The sequence below is a fragment of the Crocodylus siamensis genome, chromosome 6, assembly GCF_052110815.1.
Source record: "Crocodylus siamensis isolate JL-2025a chromosome 6, ASM5211081v1, whole genome shotgun sequence".
NCBI classification, from domain to species: domain Eukaryota; kingdom Metazoa; phylum Chordata; order Crocodylia; family Crocodylidae; genus Crocodylus; species Crocodylus siamensis.
In genome coordinates, this window is record NC_143400.1 from 30,020,487 (window position 1) to 30,043,313 (window position 22,827).

The 22,827-nt window shown below is 52.3% G+C and overlaps 1 protein-coding gene across 2 annotated transcripts in view; it reads left to right on the forward strand.

Moving 5' to 3' along the window:
• TCF7L1 (transcription factor 7 like 1) overlaps positions 1 to 22,763 on the forward strand; it is a 76,262-nt gene extending 53,499 nt beyond the window's left edge. For both annotated transcript variants that reach the window (XM_090055479.1, XM_090055480.1), the window contains 9 exons: positions 12,418 to 12,501; positions 12,803 to 12,935; positions 13,588 to 13,690; positions 14,677 to 14,760; positions 17,435 to 17,578; positions 19,893 to 20,052; positions 20,911 to 21,018; positions 21,233 to 21,293; positions 22,100 to 22,763. In XM_090055479.1, the coding sequence (XP_089911605.1) occupies positions 12,418 to 12,501; positions 12,803 to 12,935; positions 13,588 to 13,690; positions 14,677 to 14,760; positions 17,435 to 17,578; positions 19,893 to 20,052; positions 20,911 to 21,018; positions 21,233 to 21,293; positions 22,100 to 22,539 (1,317 nt within the window). In that variant the 3' untranslated portion in view covers positions 22,540 to 22,763. The remainder of the gene's footprint in view (positions 1 to 12,417; positions 12,502 to 12,802; positions 12,936 to 13,587; positions 13,691 to 14,676; positions 14,761 to 17,434; positions 17,579 to 19,892; positions 20,053 to 20,910; positions 21,019 to 21,232; positions 21,294 to 22,099) is intronic.
• Positions 22,764 to 22,827: the final 64 nt, after the last annotated feature.

Consider the following 22,827-nt stretch of genomic DNA (forward strand, 5'->3'; position numbering starts at 1 on the left):
AATGTGGGGGTGACTCGGGTTCTGCATCGGGGCCAGCATTGTCTGGTGGAAGGACAGGGCTAGACCATGAGGTGGCAAAACTTACCGGTGGCAAGAGGGATTCGGTTTAGGTGCAGCCGGCAGGCCTGTGACAATGAGGCACTCAGTTGTGAGGTGGGCTGGAGCTTGGGACATCCAAGTTTGATCCCCAGCTCTGCCACTGCCCTGCTCCCATGACTTTGTGCAAGTCCATTCCCTTTCCTGCTCCTCAATTTCCCCTTCTGCCTTCCTTTTCTTTAAGGGTTGGAGATCTATGGGTGGTGGGTGTGGGATAAGAGTTATAGTTAGAGGAATGTAACCAAGCCCAGTAAAGGCAGACAGAAGGAGAAGTTCTGCGTGGGTAAATGCTACGCAAGGAGGTGCTGTCTGTCCTCTTTTTTTATCCTTCTCCTTTTCCCCTCCATGCCATCACTCCTTGCCACTCACCTTTTCCTTCCTTTGGTTTACCTGGGACCCCATGTGGGCTCATTGGTGACTGTCTTTATGGAGAATGGTACCTGGCATTGAGCAACTAGTTTGCATGGGAAAGCAGTGCAAGGAACTATGTCTCCTACTAGGCCCTAGACACTCTCATGGCTCAGGTATATCTTTTTAGTTTGGTCCCAGCAAATTTCACTGCCCAGAGCCCTTGGAAATCATTGGTCTTTGCAATTGTTCCAGTGCAGAAGGAAGCATAGTTTCATAGTTGGTAGGGTTGGAAGGGACCTGAGTGGATCATCAAGTCCGACCCCCTGCTGTGGGCAGGAAAGGATGCTGGTGTCAAATGACCCTGACAAGGTGTCTATCTAGCCTCCTTTTGAAGACCCCCAGGATAGGAGCGAGCACCTCTTCCCTTGGAAGTTGGTTCCAGATCCTAGCTGCCCTGACAGTGAAGTAGCGCCTCCTGATGTCCAGCCTGAATCTACTCTCCAACTTATGGCCGTTATTCCTTGTTACTCCTAGTAGTGCTCGGGGGAAAAGGGACTCTCCCATTGCCAGCTGGTCTCCCTTGGCCAGCTTATAGATGGCCACTAGATCCCCCCTCAGCCCTGTCTTCTGGAGGCTGAACAGGTTCAGGTCCCGTAGCCTCTCCTCGCAGGGTCTGCCCTGCTGCCCCTGACCATGTGAGTGGCCTCCTCTGGACCCTCTCCATGTTGTCCACATCCCTCCTGAAGTGCGGCACCCAGAACTGGACGCAGTACTCCAGCTGTGGCCTGACCAGTGGTGCATAGAGGGGGAGGATCACCTCCTTGGACCTGCTCATGATGCATCTGTGCATGCATCACAAAATGCGGTTAGCCTTCCTGACTGTGTCCTCACACTGCCGGTCCATGTTCATCTTGGAGTCTATAATGACTCCAAGATTCTTTTCTGCCTCTGTGCTGATGAGAAGGGAGTTCCCCAGCCTGTAGGTATACTGCTGGTTTTTCCTCCCCAGGTGCAGTACCCTACACTTGTCAATATTGAATCCCGTCTTATTCTCATCCGCCCACCCCTGTAACCTGTCTAGATCCAATTGCAGCCTGTCCCTCCCTTCTAGCGTGCCCATATCTTAGTGTCATCTGCAAATTTGAACAAGGTGCTTTTCACCCCCTCGTCCAAGTCACTGATGAAGATGTTGAACAGTGTGGGCCCAAGGACCGAGCCCTGGGGGACCCCACTGCCCACATCCCTCCAGGTCGAAATCATCCTGTCCACCACCACTCTCTGGGTGCGGCCCTCCACCCAACTAGTGACCCCTCTGACTGTGTAGGTATCAACGCCAGAGTCTCCTAGTTTTTTAATGAGAACGGGGTGAAAGACAGTGTCGAAGGCCTTCCTAAAGTCCAGAAAGACTACGTCCACCGCAGCACCTGTGTTCAAGGATTTTGTGACCTGGTCATAGTAGGCCACCAGGTTGGTCTGACAGGACCTGCCTCTAAGGAACCCATGTTGGTTGCCCCTAAGCATACACTCCCCTGCTTGCCCCTTGCAGATGTGCACCTGGATAATTTTCTTAAAGAGCTTCCCCAATTGCCAAGAGATGATTTTGTTCTGTTCTGTGAAGGGCAACAGTGCTTAGAAGTGGCCAGAGAATGAGTATAGAGCACCTTTGCAACCATCCTTTTCCCTCTTGGGTTTGTTGCACTTAAAGTTGAGCCTTAGCTCAGTACCTCCAGTTGCTGGTGGAGCCTGCTATAGAAATTCAGCTCTGGAAAGAGCTAGAGGTGGAGCGTGGTAGCTTGGATGTATGTCAGAGAGCAGAGAAAGCCAGCTTTTGGCCAAGAAGATATTTTAAGTCACTTGAGCTATTTTGATTTAGAGAAGGAGCATGGACAAAGCCAGGAGCAGAAGCCTAGGGGTTCCTTAATGGCCTATGTGCATGCCTGGGATGGACTTTGGGGAGGATTCAGGTTTCTTGCACAGGTTCAGTGCTTTGATTAGTGCTTTTACTACTACTTCCTTTTTTTCTCTTTTGATGTCAATCCTCCTGGTGCTGAGCTCAGGGCCAGGAAGGATCCTGTGGGTAACTAGTTTGAGAGGATCCACCATGAGATGGCCCTAGCAGCAAGATGTCTGTCTGTAGTCATGTAGCATCCTCCTGCGACTGCCTTGTACTTCTCCAAATGAATTGTGAAATGCTGCACACCACAGAAATCTCAGCAAACCCCTGGGGAGATGGTACAGACCAAAGAATGCAAAGAAAAAACACGGAAGCCTAGACAGAAAACTGGACTGAAATGTCCGTAGACAAATGGATTGGCCAGGCCACAAATGATACCAAGCAGATGCCTGAGCAGGGCAAAAAAATGGTCCCTATACCCAATGAGAGAGGTGACTGCAACTTCAAAAATGGGAGCAGGAAAAAGGGAACTGTAGGGGAGGGGATTGCAAAAGAGGGGATTTCTCCAGTCTCAACTGTGAAACCCCCTTTATCAGGAATGTGGAGACACATGGGGTGCTAAGGAGCTATATCCCCAGGAGAGCCAGTCATTCCATGTGGTGAAGCCTAAGTAGATGCCAACAACTGCAGGCAAGCCAGGATGGGGTCCAGGGACTGTCTCTGTCTATGGGTTTGTCCCTTGTCTGGTACAATAGGGCTCTGATCTGATTAGGTTCTCTGTGGAGTGACTGTCATACAAAGCAATAACAATGGAAAGAAAGCTGCTTGTCCAGGAAGAGGAAATCTGAGCAGAACACTTCACAGATCTACACAAAAGCATTCAAGCCCTAAGCCTCGTGCATAGACGTTCTTAGCAAGACAATAGAGAAGGACCATCCAAGCCCTCCAGGCACCCACTAACAATACAAGAGCTCTGCAAAAACTTCCAGCAGCTGAAACTAAAGAGGGTGGAGTGGCTCAGAATCTGTCAAAGGAAGTGAAAACCCAGGAAAGAAAGAGTGCATTCCTGAAACTCTGCAAGGCTGTTAGTACAGGCTAATTGCATAGCATGCCATTGTTAATAGGGAGTTATCTTGCAGTGAAAGAGGGTTTTTACTGAGAACCCCAGTGGATCAGTTTTTGGCTGAATGCTGTTCATGACCTTTCTTCATGATCTGGAAGAACGTGCGAGGATTAGATCCAGTTAGGTTTGCAGGTTACGTAGAGGGATTGGACAGTAATGACCGAGGACACGGTCACTGTGGAATATTCTGGCTTTTTTAGTTTGCTCAAACCAGAAAGCCACTATGTGGTTTAACAGGGCACATGCAGGGTGATCTAGGCCACACTTCCTGAGTGGAGGGCTGTCTCATGGGGACGCTTCAACAGGAGCATGATGCTGTGGAGCTTGGAGCTAATGGGGCTCTGGAGTGTGATGCAGGAATAAGGCGATTCCATTATATCTGCGTAGCACCGCTGTGGGGATACTGCATCAGTGCTTGAGGCAAATTGGAGAGAGTTTAGAGAATCATCAGACGCCTGAAAATCCTGCCCAACAGGTAGGGGCTGGAGGGCCACAATTGTCAACCTTCCTTTCAATAAAAGGCGAACTGGATCACAGTCTAAAAGTACCTATGCGGTGAAAAGATTCCCAAAGCCAGGGAGTGCCTTAGTCAGTGATCCAGGAGCTGGAAGCTGAGGCCAGACCAATCCAAATAGGAAATAGCGTCAATTTTGTGCAAAACATTGGAACCACTCACCTAGGGATATGATGGATTCGCTGTTACTTCATTTTTTAGAAAGGCATCCAAGCCCCACTCCCCAAATATTTGTTACAGCACACCTACTTGGTTTTAGAGTACAAACAGGAATGACTGAGTGGTGTTCTCAGGACTCTTAAATGTCTGTATGTACTATGATCTTACAGCTGACTGGGCCTTAGATTCATCTTGGACCTTGAGACTAGCCATTATAAGAGAAGGTCTTAGATACACTTCTGTGCCATGAAGCCCACATTTCCAAAAAGACATTTCTCCCACAAATATTCCAAAGGTTAGATAGTGTAATTCAAACCACTCTTGCATTCAGAAGTGAAGTCTGAAGCTTGCTTTTATCAGAGACAAAACTCTAACAGGAACCCTACCCCAACAGCTAGGTAAACAAGTATGATGATAGAAAGAGAGGATAAGAAGTCAGCCCCATAGGGGACGCACATATTCAGGCCAGGATGGTTCTTCCCAACTTATCAGTGCCTGGGGAAGAAATGCACCTTGTTGTAACTTGGCAGTGAAAGCAGTGAGTATTCCTGCCATTGTTAATGCACTGGAGAATCAGAAACCTCAATCTGAGGCAGTTGGCCCCTAATGGAGGCTGCCTTGGAACAAAAGTTGGGTGTGTAATGGAGTTGACCATGAGTTGAAGTGATTGTTGGAGGGACGGAGGAGAGCCAGCCCTGCTCAGGCAGAACGGGCGCTGCTGCAGAACGCTCTGCTGGAGTTGGGGTGACCGTACTTGGTCCCGAAGGAAGATGGCTGCAGTCAGCCCCAAGACCCTTGGGGGACAGAAGTGAGGCTCTTGGCATTGCTGTAGCTCACTGTAGCTGGCAGCACAGTACAAGCATGTCCAGTGTGTTGTGTGGGGATAAGGTCCTCTCTGTTGCTGCATGTGGAAGATGCAGGAAATCCGGTCATTAAAATCCCTACTTGGGCATTAGCAAATGCAGTGGCATTCTCTCCTCCTCCCCCGGCGCAGAGGGGAGAACAGGACCCTCCTGGCAGCCTCTGGCTCTCCAGTGTCCGTGACTCTCTGCATCCCATTGTTCCCGCTTGGGGTTGCTGGGCTGAATGGGTGGGTGTTAATCCCCAGCGGAGGGGAAGCTGTCTGGCGAATGGGAGGTTAATGGACAGACAGCAGGGTGCATTGTACTGTGTGTGCGGTTTCAGCAGCCAGCAGCAGGGAAATGGTTAAAGTCCTATTCATTCCCCCTCTTCCCTCCCTCCCTTTTTTGGGGAGGGGAGCGCGAGGGGTGGTAACAAGCGACCAGGGCCTGTTCTAATCTCTCTGGAATGTAACCAGTTTGAAACTTTTATGGCTTCAATATGCCATTACCTTGTTTTTCTGCACGGGGCTCTGTACAGTGAGCATTTGTGTGAGGGACGCAGGGTTGGTTTTTCCACTTTACCGCCGAACCATTAGCTCTCACCCCCTTTTTGTATATTTAGAGAGGGTTTCCTCCTCCGCCCCCCACCCGAAACGGTTTCACATGAGAATCGGCTTTTATCCATCTCTCTTGGAAGCGCCATGTCTTCCCCCGCCCCCTTTTCCCCCAGCCGTGTCTCCACTTACTGATGAGAAAGCCCCCTTTGTTGATCGGAGGGGGCTGGGGGAAGGGGAGGGCGCCCCCGCGCGCGCGCGCGCGTGTGTGTGTAGTAATAAATAAACCAGCTGGAAAATGCCCAGGTCGGGCGTGTTGCCTAGGGAAGTGTCCCGCATGCCTTTTTTGAGCTGAAGGACTCTGTGGCAGGACGCTGGATGGCCATCGGGGCACGCGGTCCCGTGCCCCAGCGAGCCGGGCGCCGTGCACTTGCCTCTGAGAAATGACTTGGCAGTCCGGGAGAGCTCCAGTGTTTTGAAACAGATTGGAGCTGTACAGCCGCCAGACGCGGGGACTTCCCCACGCCAGCCTGGCCGCTTTGATCTTGGGGTTTGGAGAGCACATCAAAGCGGTACTTTAGGAAGCGGCTTTCTACTGTACTGAGAGCGCGGAGTGTACTGTAGGTCGCCACTGGAGCTCGCACGGGGTCACGGGGCCGACCGCATACCACGCATACTCCTGGTACAGATGACGACCCTGGCTCCCTGCCTCCTTCACAATTGGCCTTTTTTAGGCCTTTTGCAAGATGGGCTCTGGTTTCAAATTCCCAGCCCCAAGTCAGCCCACGGGGCTCAGCCTTTGCTCCCCAAAGTCCTGTCTTTCTTTCCCCACAAAATCTGGAGCAGGGGGGCAAGGCCTCTTGGGTCTACAGGCATCTGCTCCCTCCCATTGGGAGCAAAACAACCTTGTAAATCAATGCCAGAGATCCTGGGTGCAAAGGTGGAGCCTGTGAGAGGTGAGGTAGGGTCAGACTGTAGGTTGTGCATACCCTGCTGTGTCTAGGGTATGCACAAAGTGCCCCTCCTTGCAGCATGTCAACGAGCCTTTGCTGTGGCCACGCCAGGCCCAGCCCCCTGCTCCGTCCCTGGGCGATGCCAGTTAGTTGTAACAGGGGAAAGAGAGAGGTGGAGGGAGCTGGTTGTGTTTGGCTTTCAAAGCCATCGAGGGCGTCTCGCACTGTGGCAGGGACCAGGTACCTTGCAGGGGCCGACTTTCAGCCAGCTTTTACTAGTTATTAGCTGATAATGGGGCAGACCCATCCCTTAAACAGCATCCACAGACCCCAGCCCACAGAGAAATCACAGCCTCTCACCACCCCCCACAGCATGCTAGGCTTTGTAACCCACTTGTCCCCAAGTACAGTGTCAACAGGTTCAGGCTGTTTCAGACTGAAGCTGGTTGCAAGATTTGGGGTCCTTTCACAACTCCCCATCAATAGCTTCATTTCTCCTGTACCTGCCGTCTCTACCTGTGCAACACCTACATCCAAGTATGCACAGACAGCCAGGTACTAGTGAGTTAAGGGGTTGGGGAGCAATTGCTATTTGTCAGCTACTCCAGGGTAACTTCTGCATGTCTGTCTTATCCCTGGGTAAGTGGCCGGAAGCTAAGGTCTGCTCTACCCTGAAACATTTTGCTAGCAGGACCCTGGGCCTCCTGGTACATCCACACCTAACTAAGATTGCCTGGGGCTTTGCTTTTGTTGTCATTCTGCTGCATGGAGTCTGTGGTCCTTTCCCTTCCTAAGTGCATGGCACACTGCCCTGGCTTCTCCAGACGCCTGTCTGCTCTTGGCTCAGATGGCCGCTACCTGCAGCTAAGTTCTTGCACTGTTTGGCTCCCCTTGGAGCTGGGAAGGCTGGGGGAAGCTGGCGCATGCGGCACTTGCTGCAGGCCAGGCAGTTCCTTCAGCCTGTTTGTGCGTCCCGGGAACGAGATAAGCGCTCTTCCTGTTCCTTCGCAAACATACACAGGCCCCGTTTCCTTTCCCCGCCACTGCTGAATGCATGGGACCCCGTCCAACTCCTCCTCCTCCTCCTCCTCCTCCTCCTTCTCCCTGAGAGAAAAAAGCCTGAACCGCCCAGATTCCAAAGCTTTCCTCTTGGCAGGGAGCTCTCTGCAGGCTTGGAAATGTTTGGCTTTCAGCTCCGGGGCAGAAATGGAAACGCGGCCTCACACAGGGGAGAGCCAACAGCTCCTTCCAGGGGTGCACAGCACTGCTGGGGGGGGATGCTGTGAGCTCTTTTGCAAAGCTTCCCTTTGTCTGGACTCAATGTGTACACGGCCCCTGGAATAGGAGGTTGTCGCACAATAGGAAACTCAAGCCCACTCGGCACCCTCCCCTTGCTTCCTCCTAGGGCCACAGTTATTTTTAGTTATTAATTGGGTTTCTCTTCCCTCCAATATAATGTGGTTCCTCTTTTAAAGTTAAAAGGATAGGAACGGTTGCTTCCTCTCCTCGACAAGCCCTGATCAGGACTCTTCCCCTTCTCCTACTTAAGCGCAGGTGGGAATGCAATGTAGATGCGAGTAATTTGGACCCTGGTGGGAGTTCTGCCCTCTGCATCTCAGTCCTGTACCTGGAACAGGAGTCCTAGTACCCAAGTATTCACTTCACAGTGTGTGGGTCCATGGGCAAAGTGCGTATTAGGTCCCACTGCCAACCTGTGGCAAGTTTAGGTAAATATAATGAGGAAAGGAAGGATAAAACCAAGTTGAAAATGGAATTTCACAGCCCTGAAATTTCTGGAGTGTTTTTTGAAGGGGGTTTTTTTATGGCAAATTATCATTCCAGTCAATCTTTCTGCTCCTAGAAATTTTATTTCTTTGAAAACCAGCATTGTGTTTTGGTCAAAACAAAGTTTCAAGGGAAAATTTCCAGCTAAGGCCTTCTCTTGTCCACCCCATCCTCAGGGTGATGGAGAATGCAAGATGCCTTTGGACTCTTAACAGTCTCCATAGCAGCCAGCTGGCCAAATTTGCTTCTTGGATGCTACATGAGACCAAAGGCAGAGCCTTGAGGAGCTAAAAAGAGCCCATACGTCTCAAGATGTGGTATCTTGGACAAGGTTAGGAGCAGCATTCATGTCTGAGAATCCAGTGCCCAGGCCTGATGCTGCCCATCCAAGGGTGTGGACAGGATCACGGGCAGAGCTTTATGCCCCTTCTAGGTGAGATGGGACTCTTTAAGGCGATACAGTTGGATTAATGGGCAAAGCTGCTGTTCTTCCTCATGTGATGGGGTAGCCTGAGACGGTCTTCGCTGTCCTGAGGTGGAATCTGCTGGTGCTGTCTTCCACGCTAGCAGCAATTCTTACCCTGGGGAAAAAAGGTACAGAGCACACGTGCATGTTTACACATGCAGAAATGGTTTCCTGTGCAGGAATTGAATGGTTAATCCGCTTTTTTGCTCCTTGGTTGCCCCGCCTCTGCACAAGGCATGCTGGGATTTCCTCCCAGCTGTTTTGCATCAGAGGGAGTTGTGCATTAGGGAAATTCCAGTGCACAGCTGCAGCTCATCCACTCCGCATTCCCGAGCCCTGGCATTTCACACGCCACGTTCCCTCCCCATGGTCTGGCATTGACGCTGGTTCATCCCTACACAGTGGGAAGTGCAAAGAGCCTTTATTTTGTTAGCCTGTATCCCAATACACAGGGCAGTGAGGCGCGCACATAGTGCAGAAGACATGTAAAGCAGTAGTGCCCAAGCCTTGTGGGGCTGGGCAGTGCCAGGGGTAGGTGCACAGTGCATGTCAGATCAGGTCTGAAATTTGTCCTGTTCTTCACTTCCGTTATACAACAGCATCTTCAAAAGCAAGGCAGTCCCTCTGCATGGGTGGTCATACCTTCAGACCCCATGTAGACATTGTCCCTGGGCACATCAAGTTCTCTGTCATCTGTGCTATGATTCTACCCAAGATCTAGGACAGCCTGACAGAGACCCACAATTACCCAGACCCTCCCATGGACCTGGGGTACAACGCAAGCTTTCTTCTACTCCTCTGGAGCTTCTCCAGTCTTCTAAGACTTGCTGAGCATCAGCATTCGTGGCCTGGAGAACGCTTCCCTGATGGAAAGCACTTGGGTCTGATTTATAAATATCTAACTTCTGTAGCCGTTTGGTGTTCCCTGCTCCCTTGCCCCTTAGTAGCATGGTTGATTTCACCATTGATGTGTGACGGGGACCTGCTCTCTGACTTTCTCCTGAGCATGGACAGAAATATTGAGTGGATGCTTCTGTCTTCTCTGCCTTGTAGACGGTTCTCCCATTCCAGCTAGCAAAACGTTATTTGAGTTCCCTTTGTCCTGATACACTCCTGTTCCTAGCCTGCTTCTCTCTGTCTATTGAATTTCATTGGCTAATTTTCTATGATACTTAGCTAGTGATTTATACCTTTGCTATCCATTTCCTTCTTGGTATAATGCAGTCTATTTCAGGTCCCTCTGACCTGTGTGTGGCTTTCGGGGCATCTAAGGAAATGTTCTCAAACCATTCTCTATTATGGCTCGTGTTTTCTTCTTTCAGCTGAATGATGTTCGCAGCTGGAAGGGTGGAAGAAGTGACTGAAGGATAGGAAAAGCTGAGGTTTGTCAGGTCCAGCCTGAGAGGAGGAGTGCCCTTCTGGCTGGGGTGGAGCATGAGCACAACTGCTGCTAGGCACCAGCATTCAGCTCCTCTGTTGTGTTGTCTTCCCACCCCAGAGCCCCACTTCTTCCATGTTACAGCTCAGATAGGTGAGACAAGCCCCCCATGTCCCCTCGCTTTGTTTCACAGTGACCCTAGAGCAATGCTCACCATATGGCTCTGGCAGGTTAGCCCTGGTCTCACCATGTCCCCACACACAGCACTGCCACCAGCTTTGACACTGCAAGACACTGATGAGTGCTGTCCAGCTGGGTGGATAGAGGGGGTTGGCCATGCTATGGGGGCAAACTGGGAGGGTAGTAGGGCTTCTTGGACAGACATCAGGAAATGGTGGAGAGGGTGGACTTCCACTCCCATTTGGGTCTGGCTGGCCTAACCCTGTCTACACGCATGTCTGTGCTATCCACTGATTCGCAACAGGCTCCCAGCTCCTGCAGCCCATTCACATGCTCCATCCCAGCACCCACACTGTCCCCCTCACAGTGCTGGCTGCCACAGACAGACTAGACCCGGGGCAGGGGTAATGGGCCCAGGTCTCTCTGGGCATCACATGGCTGAAATTAAGGGTGTGAGCGTGCAGGAAGAGGGAAACGTATTGCTGTGAGGTTGGAGGCCACCAGAAGAAAAGAGTGGGAGGGGGAGGAAGAGAGGTCTCTGTACAGAGAACAGGTGGCATCTTTGGCAGAGAAGGGCAAGGCCATGCCCCAGTGCCATACTGAGGTGTGCTGCAAGAGGTACGTGGATCCTGGCTCATCCTGGCCCCCTTGCCCTTCGAGTGCTTGCTGCATGACAGTCGGTGCCTCCTGGCAGGGCTGGCCCCGAACAGCTGGACACCCGCCACCCTGGAGTGTCAGCAGCTGCCAGCCCTTGGGAGCTGCTCAGCAGGCAGTGCTCTGTGCCGGGGCTTGGAAGGGATCCCGGAAAGGGCTTTGGTTCATTGCTGTGCTTTTGCCAAGGGAACTGGGTGACTGTTCGCAGCTGGAGGAGGAACACCCTGCAAGGACAGTTCTGGGACCCCACTATGAGCCCTGGGCCTTCAGGGACTCAGTGCCACTCTCCTCCTTTTAGTGAATGTCTTTCGGTATTTGCTTCCTTTTAAAACCCCTGGTGCTGGAATCACATGAATGCATCAGGATTTTTACCCTTCCTTCCCCCTCGCCCCCCAGTGCTCTTTGTACAAGTTTGTAGCCCTTCTGCCTGGGAAAAAAAGAGGGCCTTACTCCAGCCTTAAACCTAGAATGCATGGAGCAGAGACCAGGCTGCAGAAGCATATCTAAAAAGATCATCACTGTGTTAAAGCCAAATTCATGATGCTGGTGGGATGGGGGCAGATTGCAGCTGGGAGTTTGGGGCTGGCAAAGCTAGAAATTGTCCCTTGAAGGACACACAGAACCAGAGTGTCATTGCCATCACCCTCTGGGGACCCTGCAAATGGAGAGGAGGGTTGGGAGGTGGGTGAGCGAGCCAGAGGCCGTGGTGCTGTTCTCTTCAGGCTGAGAGAAGGTTCCCTTGGAGCAGATCAGGGCATTGAGCCCTGTGCCAGAGGAGGGGAGGGCTGGTCAGGATCAAAGCTGCACAAAGTTACCTCAGGCTGTAAAAGGCAATAAAACAGGAGAAACCAGGTGTCTGTGCCAGACCCTCTCTGTACAGTGCAGTGGCCGTGGAAAGGTTCTGCCATGCTGGTGACAAGATGGGGGTGAATTTGCAGGCTGACTTTCAGCTGTGGGAATGGCTGGCTCTTGGGACAGCAGCAGCAGCATGGCTGTGGTCTGCTGTCTCTCTGCCATGATCTGCCAGGGGGTGCTGGACAACAGCTTATGGCAGGCACAAGGTGGTGGTGAGTGGGTGGTGGTCAGTTAAGGAAGAGGGGCATGCAGCTAAGAGCAGCCCCCATGTCCAAATTCACATGTCCCACGAGGGGATGGTTTTGCTGAGGCCACTGCCCATTTTTGGAGGGTAGCCCCTGGGTGGAGATGCATGTATTCTCCCTCCCACTTCTCTCAGTGCCTGTTCCTTATGTGTGAGACCCTGTGACACTTCCCCAGCAGCCTGGGGGTCCCTAGCCAACTCCTGATGCTTGTATTCTGGACACTAGTGACCTGAGCTGGGGGCACACACCTTTCTATATGAGCATGGTAATGAGCTAAGAAGCTCTGGGGGAGAGCAGTGGGGCCAAGGGGTGCCCCTTCCCCTCCCCGAGTGGTGGTGCCACCCTGCTAGTGTCTGGGTCTCTTGCAGTACCTGCAGATGAAGTGGCCGCTGCTCGATGTCCCGGCTGGCGCGACGCTGAAGGATAGCCGGTCACCATCGCCCGCACACTTGGTGAGTACTTGGATGCTTGGTCCTGCTCCAGCCTGTCCTGCTCAGCGTGGGTGGGGGACTGTTTGCATGTGGCTACTTCTTACAGGTACCCCTGGCTGTCCAACCAGTCACTTACCCCTCAGGTCTCTATGCTAAGCCAAGAAAGTGGCTTCTGAGCATGGGACATGGGTGCATTTGAATACCCCCATTCTAATGCTTCAGGTGCCTGTGAGTTTCTTCTGGCCCTGGTGCCCGCAGGTCCCTCCTCTGGGGGCTTTGGTTCCTTCAAGCACCAAATGACTCCCCCTCCTCTCTCCCACAGTCGAACAAGGTGCCTGTCGTCCAGCACCCACACCATGTCCACCCACTGACGCCGCTCCTCACTTACAGCAATGACCGCTTCTCCCCAGGCTCTCCACCTGCCCACCTCTCGCCAGAGATCGATCCAAAGACAGGTGAGCCCAGGTTGGCACAGCTGCCAGCCTGTGCATATGGCAGATGGGGGAGAAGAGTCTCTGACCAGACCCCAGGCCCAGGGTGTGAGAGAAAGGGGAGCTAACTAAGGTGCCACTAGCAGGGATAGGAAAAGCCCTTCAAGGATGGTTGCTCATTACTTTAGTGCTGCTCCAGCCTCAGCTTTTGAATCCAGACCTCCTCACAGTCCCCTGAACCTCAGCACTGGGAGGGACAGTTCTGCCTGTGGTGATGGGGAAGGGAGCATTGGGCTGGATATACCAGCCCAGACCTTGGGAGAAGGTCTTTTGGTGCCGAGTAGGGAGGCAGCCTTGTCAGCTGAGCTGGGCTCAAAGACAGTAGGATCCCCAGTTGTGCAGGGGCTCTTGCTTGTCTTCCTGGCATGTTTCGGGCTTGGGTGGTCCCTGGGGTGGGAATGCCTTCAGCATTGCCCCGGGGGTCTCTACAAAGTTGAAATCATCAGAGCACCAAAAAGAAATCTTGAACTCCTCTGCAAAGGCTTCACATACTCCTGATAAACAGATACAGAGGCCATGTCTCGGGGAAGGCTATGAGCCTTCTCAAAGGGGCACTGAAGATTGCTGGGGCTGTGATTAATGCCTGCTTCTTTTTTTTACCCCCATTCTGGCACAGGAATCCCACGCCCACCTCACCCTTCAGAGCTGTCTCCTTACTACCCGCTGTCACCAGGGGCCGTGGGACAGATCCCTCACCCGCTGGGCTGGCTTGTGCCACAGTAAGTACCCAGAGGAGGCCACACCACTGGTTTCTCTGAGGCTAGCATAGCTCATCCTGTTGCAGACCCATCCAGAGCCCAGTGGCATTTCAGACCATGACTGCACAAGGAGCAGAGCTCCTTGTTGTTGCTCACAGTGAAGCCAAGGCCCAAGTCGAGTCAGTTCCAACCCCCAGAACTTGCATTCCATTTTCTTTGTAAAGCACATCACTTTGCCTTACTCCACATGGAACAGTGTTTGCACCCTCCTGCCCAGACCTCTCGGATGGGGTATCCCCTGTGAGCTTCCCCACAGCCCTCTCCAGAATCCATCATCTAAAAGAACCACGTCCTTGGTAGATTTTGCCATCTCGTTCTGTGCACTTCCGTTTCTGGGCCTAATACACTGATACTTAAAGGCACCCTAGGATTTTGTAATATTCCTCTTTATTGTGTGGCTGCCAGACAGAAGAGGGTCATGTGAGGCACTTGGCTGCATTGCCATGCCTTACCACATTTTGTTCCCTGAGCCTTAGCTCTGTAGGATATCTGGGAAGTGTCCTGGGTTCAGACCATGAAGTCAAAAAAGGACCAAGTTTCTTGATAAGCCCACTTCTTTAGTTGGTTTTCATTCCAAATACTCAGTGGATTTACTAGAAAGATTTGTGCCTTTCCCAGGGAGTGACTCATGAGATGGAAGACTGGTATTCCTCAGACATAGTGATGAGTCTGAATTTCTGTTTGAATTGTCACCGCTAATTATAATAGTAGCTTATTTGTGTATGATTGAGCACACAGGAGCCTCAGTCCTGGACCAGGATGTTGTCATGCTAGGCACTGTATAAACCTACAATGTAAAGGCAGCCTTTGCCCCGGAGTGCTTACAGTCCAAGCATGATAGGCACATAGCTCTGGTTTAGTTGAGATGCTGTGAAAGACACACCTTTGCGATGGAAGCAGAGGAGAGCATGTCCTCTATGTCATGGGACCTTGTGTTTTGTTTGTAGGCAAGGACAGCCAGTGTACTCCATCCCTGCTGGGGGGTTCCGGCATCCCTACCCTGCCCTGGCAATGAATGCCTCCATGTCCAGGTGGGTATTGGGGTAGGAAGAAGGGCTGTTGACAGGGGCAGGACTCATCTGGGATTAGGATTAGAGATAGGAGGAGACAAAACCTAATTCTGGTGCTACACTTCCGGGCTCTGCTGGGCAATACATTTGTGCTGAGAATAGGGACCAGGGCAGAGGGCTCCATCCACGGGTGTGGACACACATACTGTGGATTAATTTATCATGGATTTGATCTGCAATATTTACTCTACAGTCAGTTCTTCCTCCTTTCTCCTTCCCCTTTCCTTCCCAACCCTTTGAATTCTGATCACTGCTTTCTGTTCAGAAGTTCTGCTTCCTGTGGTCCCGTCACAGCATCTGATGAAATCCGCCCCAGCTTATGAAAACTTGTGGATCTCTGTGTAGACATTTGCGCGCTCAGGAGACATTCTCCTAGGAGTGGTTTAACCCTGGTTGCTGCCCAGGTTATTTTTCTCCTGGAATGGCCATTTTTACTTCGGGAGAAAAAGCCTGAACATCTGTACACTCTCATGGTTTCTCCTGGGAGAGCAGCAACTCTCCCAGGAGAAACCACATGTCTATATGATACCTAAGTTAGTCATTAGGATGCAAATCTACCTTGCCTTTAGTTCCCCCAAACTGGCTGCCCAAAGCAGGTGCTGTTACAGTGCGAGGCCACTTGGGGGCAGAGCCAGCTTGCGCTGAGCAAATTGATCCTGGGAACAAAATTGAAGTGGTAGTGGAAGCACAACTACTACACCAGGGTTATTTGACTTCTGGCTTCCTCAGAAGCAAGTAGACACAGAAGTAGGAGTGCACCAGTAGAGATACTGATCACTTTGCCTTACTCCACATGGAACAGCATTTGCACCCTCCTGCCCAGACCTCTTGTTGGGGCATCCCCTGTAAGCTTTGGGGCTGATACTGATAGTCGATTATATAAGGAGACATATCGGCCCATACTGATCTGATTTTTCTGATACAGCTGCCTCCAGTGTGGTAGAAGGGGAGGGGGGAGGGAAGGGGCGTAAAGGGCGCAGATGCAAGTGGGGGGCGGGGGCAGGCACTGCTCGGGCGGGGGGGAGGGGTGGCTCCCACTGCTGCTTGCACCCTGGGAGGGTATGATGCGGGGGGGGTGCCCCCAGATCTGTGCTGGGTGGGGTGGGGCGGGCTGCAGCTGTGGCTGTGTGAGGCTCTTCTTGGCGGGGCCAGGGCTTGGAGTGGGTGCCAGTGGCACTGGGAGGATACCCCAGATTTTGCCAGTGCTCTGCTCTCAGCACAGTCACCACCACCAGCTGTCCAGCACAGCCCCGACTTCCCAGTGCACAGGTGGAGGCGGGTTGTTGAGCCCAGGCTGCTCTGGGCGGCTGGTGATGGCGGTGCTGGGATTGGAAAAGTGGCAAAATTTGGAGTGGATGCAGCATCCTCCCAGTGCTGCCTGCGCCCACTCTGAGCCCAGCCCCTGCCAAGAAGAGCCCTGCACAGATCCGGGGGTGGTGCACGCCACCCCTGTGCCCTCTCAGGGTCCAAGCAGCGGCACCCTCTTCCTCCCCCAGGAGCCATAGGCTCTGGCCCCCTACCCCCACCCTGCCCCTGCCCTCTCCCTCACCGCAGGGCGCATTGATCTGCCCCCCACCTCTCCCCTCCCACTCCCCTTCCACCACACTGGACTTAACACCTGGAGGCAGCTCTCCACGCTGCTGGCTGTGCTCCTTGCTGCCTGAGTGCTGCACTACGGCTGTGAGCAGTACAGGCATTTATTGGCCAAATTATTGGCCTCATTGGGCCGATATCCAATATAGCCAGTTTTCTTTATATCAGTACGGATTCGATATCAGACTGATGTATCAGTGTACCTCTACACAGAAGAGGAGCATTTCCATTAGAAAACACTGTGTATCTTGCATTTGCTCCCCTTTTACCTCAGAGTAAATTCCCTTGGTGTAAATGTATTTGTGTCTGCATCCCAAGAAACCTTGTTTAGGACCTTCTGGACACAATCAGGTTCTCTCCAAGCTGGTGGCTGCCTATACATGAGGTCCTGCAGTGGTCTTAGCTTAGTAGGTAGTAAGTTTAAAACTAACAAAAAGTTCTTTTTCACTCAGCATGGAATTCAAGTGTGTAACTCATTGGCACAAAATGTTGAGAGAGCTGAGGGTTCAGCCAGATTCAAAAAAGGATTGGACATGTTCTTGGAGGAGACGGGCATTGGTAGCTATTGAGCACGGGAGTGAGGGGCACAGCCTCTGAGTCAGAATTTCCTAGACCTTAAATGCTAGAGGCTGCAAGTGGGGGTGCAAACTCTGGTCACACCCTTTCAGCATCCACCCTCTGCTGAAGTGTGGCACAGGAGACTGGGCAAGATGGACCTGCCATCTGACACAGCACATGGCAGTTCTTACATATCTGGCCGGTCCTAGAGCAGGGGATGCATTTCACTTGTCAGAGAAGCTAGACTGTAGAGGCACAGACCTGGCATGACTCAAGGGATGATCATCATGTTGCTTCATGCACAGCTAGGGCATGCTCAGAGGCAGTGCTGATAGAGGCAGGGTAGGTTGGAGTCAAGGGGAAGGACTGACAGGGCGGGAGGAGTGTTTGCATGGCCTGGGGAGAGTAGCTGAGATCTGCACTGAGGCTGATGCTGTGTTTCCTCCTGACCCGTGTGTCCTGCTCTCTCCCTCCTCACTCGCAGCCTGATGTCCAGCAGATTTTCCCCACACATGGTGCCACCTCCCACACATGGGCTCCACCCTTCGGGAATCCCGCACCCCACAATTGTCTCACCCATCGTGAAGCAGGAACCTGCACAGCCCAGCGTGAGCCCAGGGGGGAATGCGTAAGTTAAGGATGTAGGAGAGGGGGGCATGAGGAGTGCAGCTCCAGTTGGCTATCTTTTGGTACACTGCAGAGTTTCAGGGTTGGGCTTCTACAGTGCCTCGTGCGCACAGGCCTGTACTGGTGAACATGAGCCCTATTTTCCATTAAAAAGTGGTTTTTCATAGAATCAGAAAGAGGTAGGGCTGAAAGGGACCCCAGAGGTCATCTAGTCTAACCCCCCTGCCTGAGGCAGGATCAGCCCTATCCAAACCATCCTATACAAATCTATCATCTAAACTCTTCATAAAATCATCATCAATCCTGACACAACACACGACATAACACCGAACCTGCCACAAGGAAAGTAGGAGGACCACAGCAGCCAATGTCCCGTTTCTGTAGCAGGTTGTTAATATACACTCAAGAGACCCCAAGCAGAGGCTGTGCCCCTTGCTACAGAGGAGAGCAAACCCTGCCTATCAATCTGACCATGGGGAAAAAATTCCTTCCTGACCCCAAATCAGTAAGCCTGATCCTAAGTGGAGGGGAAAGACCCTCTATCTAGAAATCTCTGGCTTTAACTCCCAACAGGAGCATCACAATCCCCAGCCATATGGGAAAAAAAGAAAGAGAAGGCATGGTAAAAGCAGCCACTTTTTAAGCGACCGTTCCCGCTTCATGCAATGATTGTAGTGTTTTTCCTGCAAAAGCATCTGATTTTCTGGAAAATGTGTAAGCACATGAGTTTGGAAGGGTTGTGTCAGCTTCCAGAAGATCCAAATCCTAGTATCTGCAGCTGCCAGATGGTGTATAGGATTGGGGCAGGATTTTGTTACCAGGCCATTCTCAGGGACTCCCCCAAATGGCAGAGAGGTGACATTGGCCTCAAAACTGCTTTGCAAGCTCTGTGCATGCAGTTAATCCAGCGGAGGTATTTCCATATATCTTTCCCTCCAGGCACACTCTAGTGCCCAGACGAGAGCCTGATGTACACAAGCTCACTCATACCTGCTTGCCTGTAGAAATACATGTGTACATGTGGCCTTGCATATGTACCTGCCTGCTTTCACCAACATGCACACATACTCCCATCCCTACCACACAGACATTTCCCATGCATGTTTACACAGACACATGCCCAGCTAGCCTTTCACCTCCAGGGACATCTGTCACATAGGTACACTAACACCTTTGCCCACAATATGCACCTCCACATGAACATAGGGGTGCAGATGGCTCAGTGCATCAGCAAATATAGCCCAATGCGTATTTTTCTCCAGTTAAAAGAGAAACTAGAAGCTTTACTTATGGGCAGGCCCCAGTGCTATATTATTCAGTTAAAGATCAAAACAAAAAAACCAAATCTTAGTTTAATGGACTGTACACTGATTTGCGAGCTTAGACATTAAGTTAAAAAAATGCAACAAATCAGGCAAAAACAGTCCATAGATGTTGTTTCATTGGTTCTGTCATCGTTACAGGTAGATGCACAGGTCTTATTCAGATTTGTACAACAGAATCTAGTCTTTTTGAGCATCTTGACAGAGCATCCAACATTTCCCTGTCCGCCATTTCCACACCTGACTTCATGTGTACTTGAGTTACTATAACCACACTTGAGTTGAGATTTTTAGTTATAGCTAAAAACAGGCAGCAGGACTATGAAACGAGAGAGATTACCAGAAGCAATTTTGCTGTTAGCAGACAGCAGAATTGCAGAAGAAAGGATGACTTGATTAATGAAACATCAGGACCATTAAAAAGGAGAGAGTTGTTGTCACCTGTGGAGTAAAGATTAGCAGGAATGAGGGAGAGGATAATGAACCACCTGATTCTTTCTTTCAATGCTGCCTAAATAGAAATGCTGCAGTTGACTTAAAGTTTGGGTGAGGCAGGGATTAAAGCAGAGTGTAGCTGTACCATGGCACCATGCCCTGGATGTGTGTGTGTGCGCTTGTGAAAAATCAGCCTCCTTGCACCAACCTGATCTCGTCCTGTGCTGAGGCAGCATGGTTGGGTGCCAAAGCGGACATGCCCTGGAATCTGTGGGGCAGGGGGAGTTATCTTGTAAGAGATGCTGACGGAGTTGGGGCCACACAGTAATGGATTTTGATGGGGGGAGGGAGGGTTGCATTTGGGTCCTACAGAGCAAAGAGATTTACTGGTTTCCTTGGGAAGAAAAGAGCAAATCCCACTGTTCAGGTCTGCAGAATACCCAGGGCTGGGGAGGGGAGTGGGTGTGGGACTATGCCCCCAGGGGCCTGAGCAATGGCTGAGATCTGGCTCTGGAACGTGATGGCCATTGTGGTTACCGCCTGCTCTGGTTACCACAGGAAATCCCCGGTCACTGTGAAGAAGGAAGAGGAGAAAAAGCCCCACATCAAGAAACCTCTCAACGCATTCATGCTGTATATGAAGGAGATGCGGGCCAAGGTGGTGGCCGAGTGCACGCTGAAAGAGAGTGCAGCCATCAACCAGATCCTGGGCAGACGGGTACCAGTGTCTTTCTCTCTGTCTCCTCGGTCCCTCTTTCCTCCATGCCTCCCACATTCTGCCCTGCATCCAGCTCTCCTTCTCCTCCTGTGCTTTTGGTGTCCGCGGAGCTGCCCTGGAGCTTGCCCCCCAGCTTCTCCATCATCCATGGGGGACCTTGCCTGGCTGGCATCTGCAGAGGATGTGCAAGTGCTTTGCATGCTGGAGCTGGCATCATCTCATTTACATCATCCTCCCTTTACAAGGCTGTAGTGTGGAGGAGCTTGAGGATCCCAGGAACCACCATGCCTCAGGGGGCCCCCAGCTGAATGCTCAGCCCTGGCATCCCCAGGCCACTTGCTGTGTGGCTAGATAGTGACCCCCAGCCACAGCCCCTGCTCCTGTGGGTATGCTGGGGGTCTGTCCTGTAGCACACTAGGTAGAACTAGAAAGGGATGTAGCACTGGCTCCTCACTTATGGAAAGCATCCTTGAGGACTCTGGTAATAACCTGCCTGGAGTGATCCAAGCCAGAGGGGCACAGTGCAGAGGGTCTCCCCAGCTGTGGCTGGGGGCTTCATTGAGAGCAGGAGCCCCCATTTGCTGCCTGTCCCCAGGCCCTGGGAATTTTCCAGGCTCTGCCTCAGGGTGGTGGTGTGGGCCTGGAGGCCTGGCCCTTGTGCCTTGCACTCATTAGGGCTGTGGGCAGCTGCCAGCGCTGCTCCAAGTTGCACCTAGCTCAGCCTTCCGAGAGCTGCCTGCTGCAGCTGCTGCTCGCCCCAGGCTCACGACTCAGGGGCCCCTCGCAGAAAGGGGGAGGGTGGGTTTTGTCTCCCCACCCCCGGGTTTCACAGTCAGTTGACTTCTTTTCTCCCCTTAGTGGCACTCACTGTCCCGGGAAGAACAAGCCAAGTACTACGAGCTGGCGCGGAAGGAGCGACAGCTGCATTCTCAGCTCTACCCGACCTGGTCTGCGCGGGATAACTACGTGAGTTGAAGCTGCCGGGGTGGGGGGAGGCTTGGTGGGGAAGCATGGTCTCTGCAGAGGCTGCCCCTCCCTGGCACATGCCCTGGGGAGTATTCTCAGGTGTTACACAGCAGCTCAGCCTCGGGGATCATAGCAATGCTTGCCCCTCCTCCCCCGGTTGCCAGTTGTTGCTGCCCTGGTACTGTTCTGAACCCTGTGCTGTTGCCTTTTCCAGGGGAAAAAGAAGAAGAGGAAGCGAGAGAAACTTGCCCAGCAGCAGACCCAGGACACCGAGAGTGAGTACCAGCCCTCGCATGTCATGACCTGACAGGGCATCTGCTTCACGTAGCTCCATCAGATGGGGACAGGACCCTGTCTTCTCCCTTTCTTTGACAGGGCTCTGACCCAGACCTGGTCTGAGCAATGTGGCTGCTTTAAAAAAACCCCAAGAACCCTGCCTTGAAAATACCACTGAGGTGGGACAAAGCAGGGTGCAGGGGCTGTCCCCTGAGGCTAAGATGCTCTGCTCTGTCCTTGGATATCTTTGTCGATGATTTGACTTGTATCCTATCCCACCCTGTGACGTCAAGATGTTGGGAGCAGCTGCACACATGTGCCAAGAAGCTATGCCCTTCCCAGCCCCTTTCCTTCCAGTGAGACTGGTTTCCTTGGCAGAATGAAGCCAGGCCTTTGCCTTAGTCCATGCCCAGGATCCCGCATGCCAGGTTTGCTTGTACTTCTGGCCATAGTTCATGCTGTTTGTCTGCCTAATTTGGTAGTGAGGATAGAGCTGAATTACTCAGGTGCAGGCAGTCCTCCAGTGCCTTCTCACAATCCTCCCTGCATGATGAGTCCCTGGTGGATGAGGCAGGGCAGCTCAGTTAGTGCAGGCCGTTCTTTGTGGGAGATGCAAGTGTAGCACTGTGCAGCTCGTGCCTACCTCAATATGACATGCCAGGAGGTTGGCTGTGCTCTGGGGCAGCAGCAATGTGAAGACAGCCCCACTCCCAGGCGCAGATACTGGGCTTTGCACCTGCTGTTCTTGCTGCCCAGGACTGGACTGTATGGGGATGCTGATGGGTTCCTTTGCTGCCCCTTCCAGGTTCCCTGGTCTCCAAGAGCAAGAAGCCCTGCGTACAGTACCTGCCTGTGGAGAAGCCCTGTGACAGCCCTGCCTCCTCCCACGGCAGCATGCTGGATTCGCCCGCCACGCCTTCGGCAGCCCTGGCCTCTCCCGCCGCCCCAGCAGCCACCCACTCTGAGCAGGCCCAGCCCCTCTCGCTCACCACCAAGCCAGAAGCCCGAGCCCAGCTTGCCCTGCACTCGGCTGCTTTTCTGTCCAGCAAGGCCTCCTCTTCCTCCTCCTCTGGCCTCAGCAGCCCCTCACCTCTCCTCTCCAGACCCATCCCCTTTCCCTCGGTGCCACCCACAGCCCTTCTGACCTCCCCTCCCTCCTTCCCTGCTGCCCTTCCCTCCCCACAGGCCGCCTTAGCAGTGCTGCAAGCCCAGCCTCTTTCCCTGGTCACCAAACCAGCTGACTAAAGGAGGCCTCCAGTCCTGTCCCCGCCCCGCCCCACTGTACATTGCCGAAGCCACAATCGAGATGCAAACGCCGCCCAAACCGTTATTGGTCAATATTTGACCCTTTTGCGAACTCTTTTATAAGCAGACTCTGGAGGACGGGGCTTTCTGCTTGGAGCTGTTCCCAGTAGTCTATGTAAAGACCATTTTTAATAAAAGAAAAGATAAAAAAAAAAAAAAAAAAATTCAAAAGAAAACCCACGCACCAGCCAGCCACAAGATGCTCAAATGAGCCTAAAGCAAGTGGAG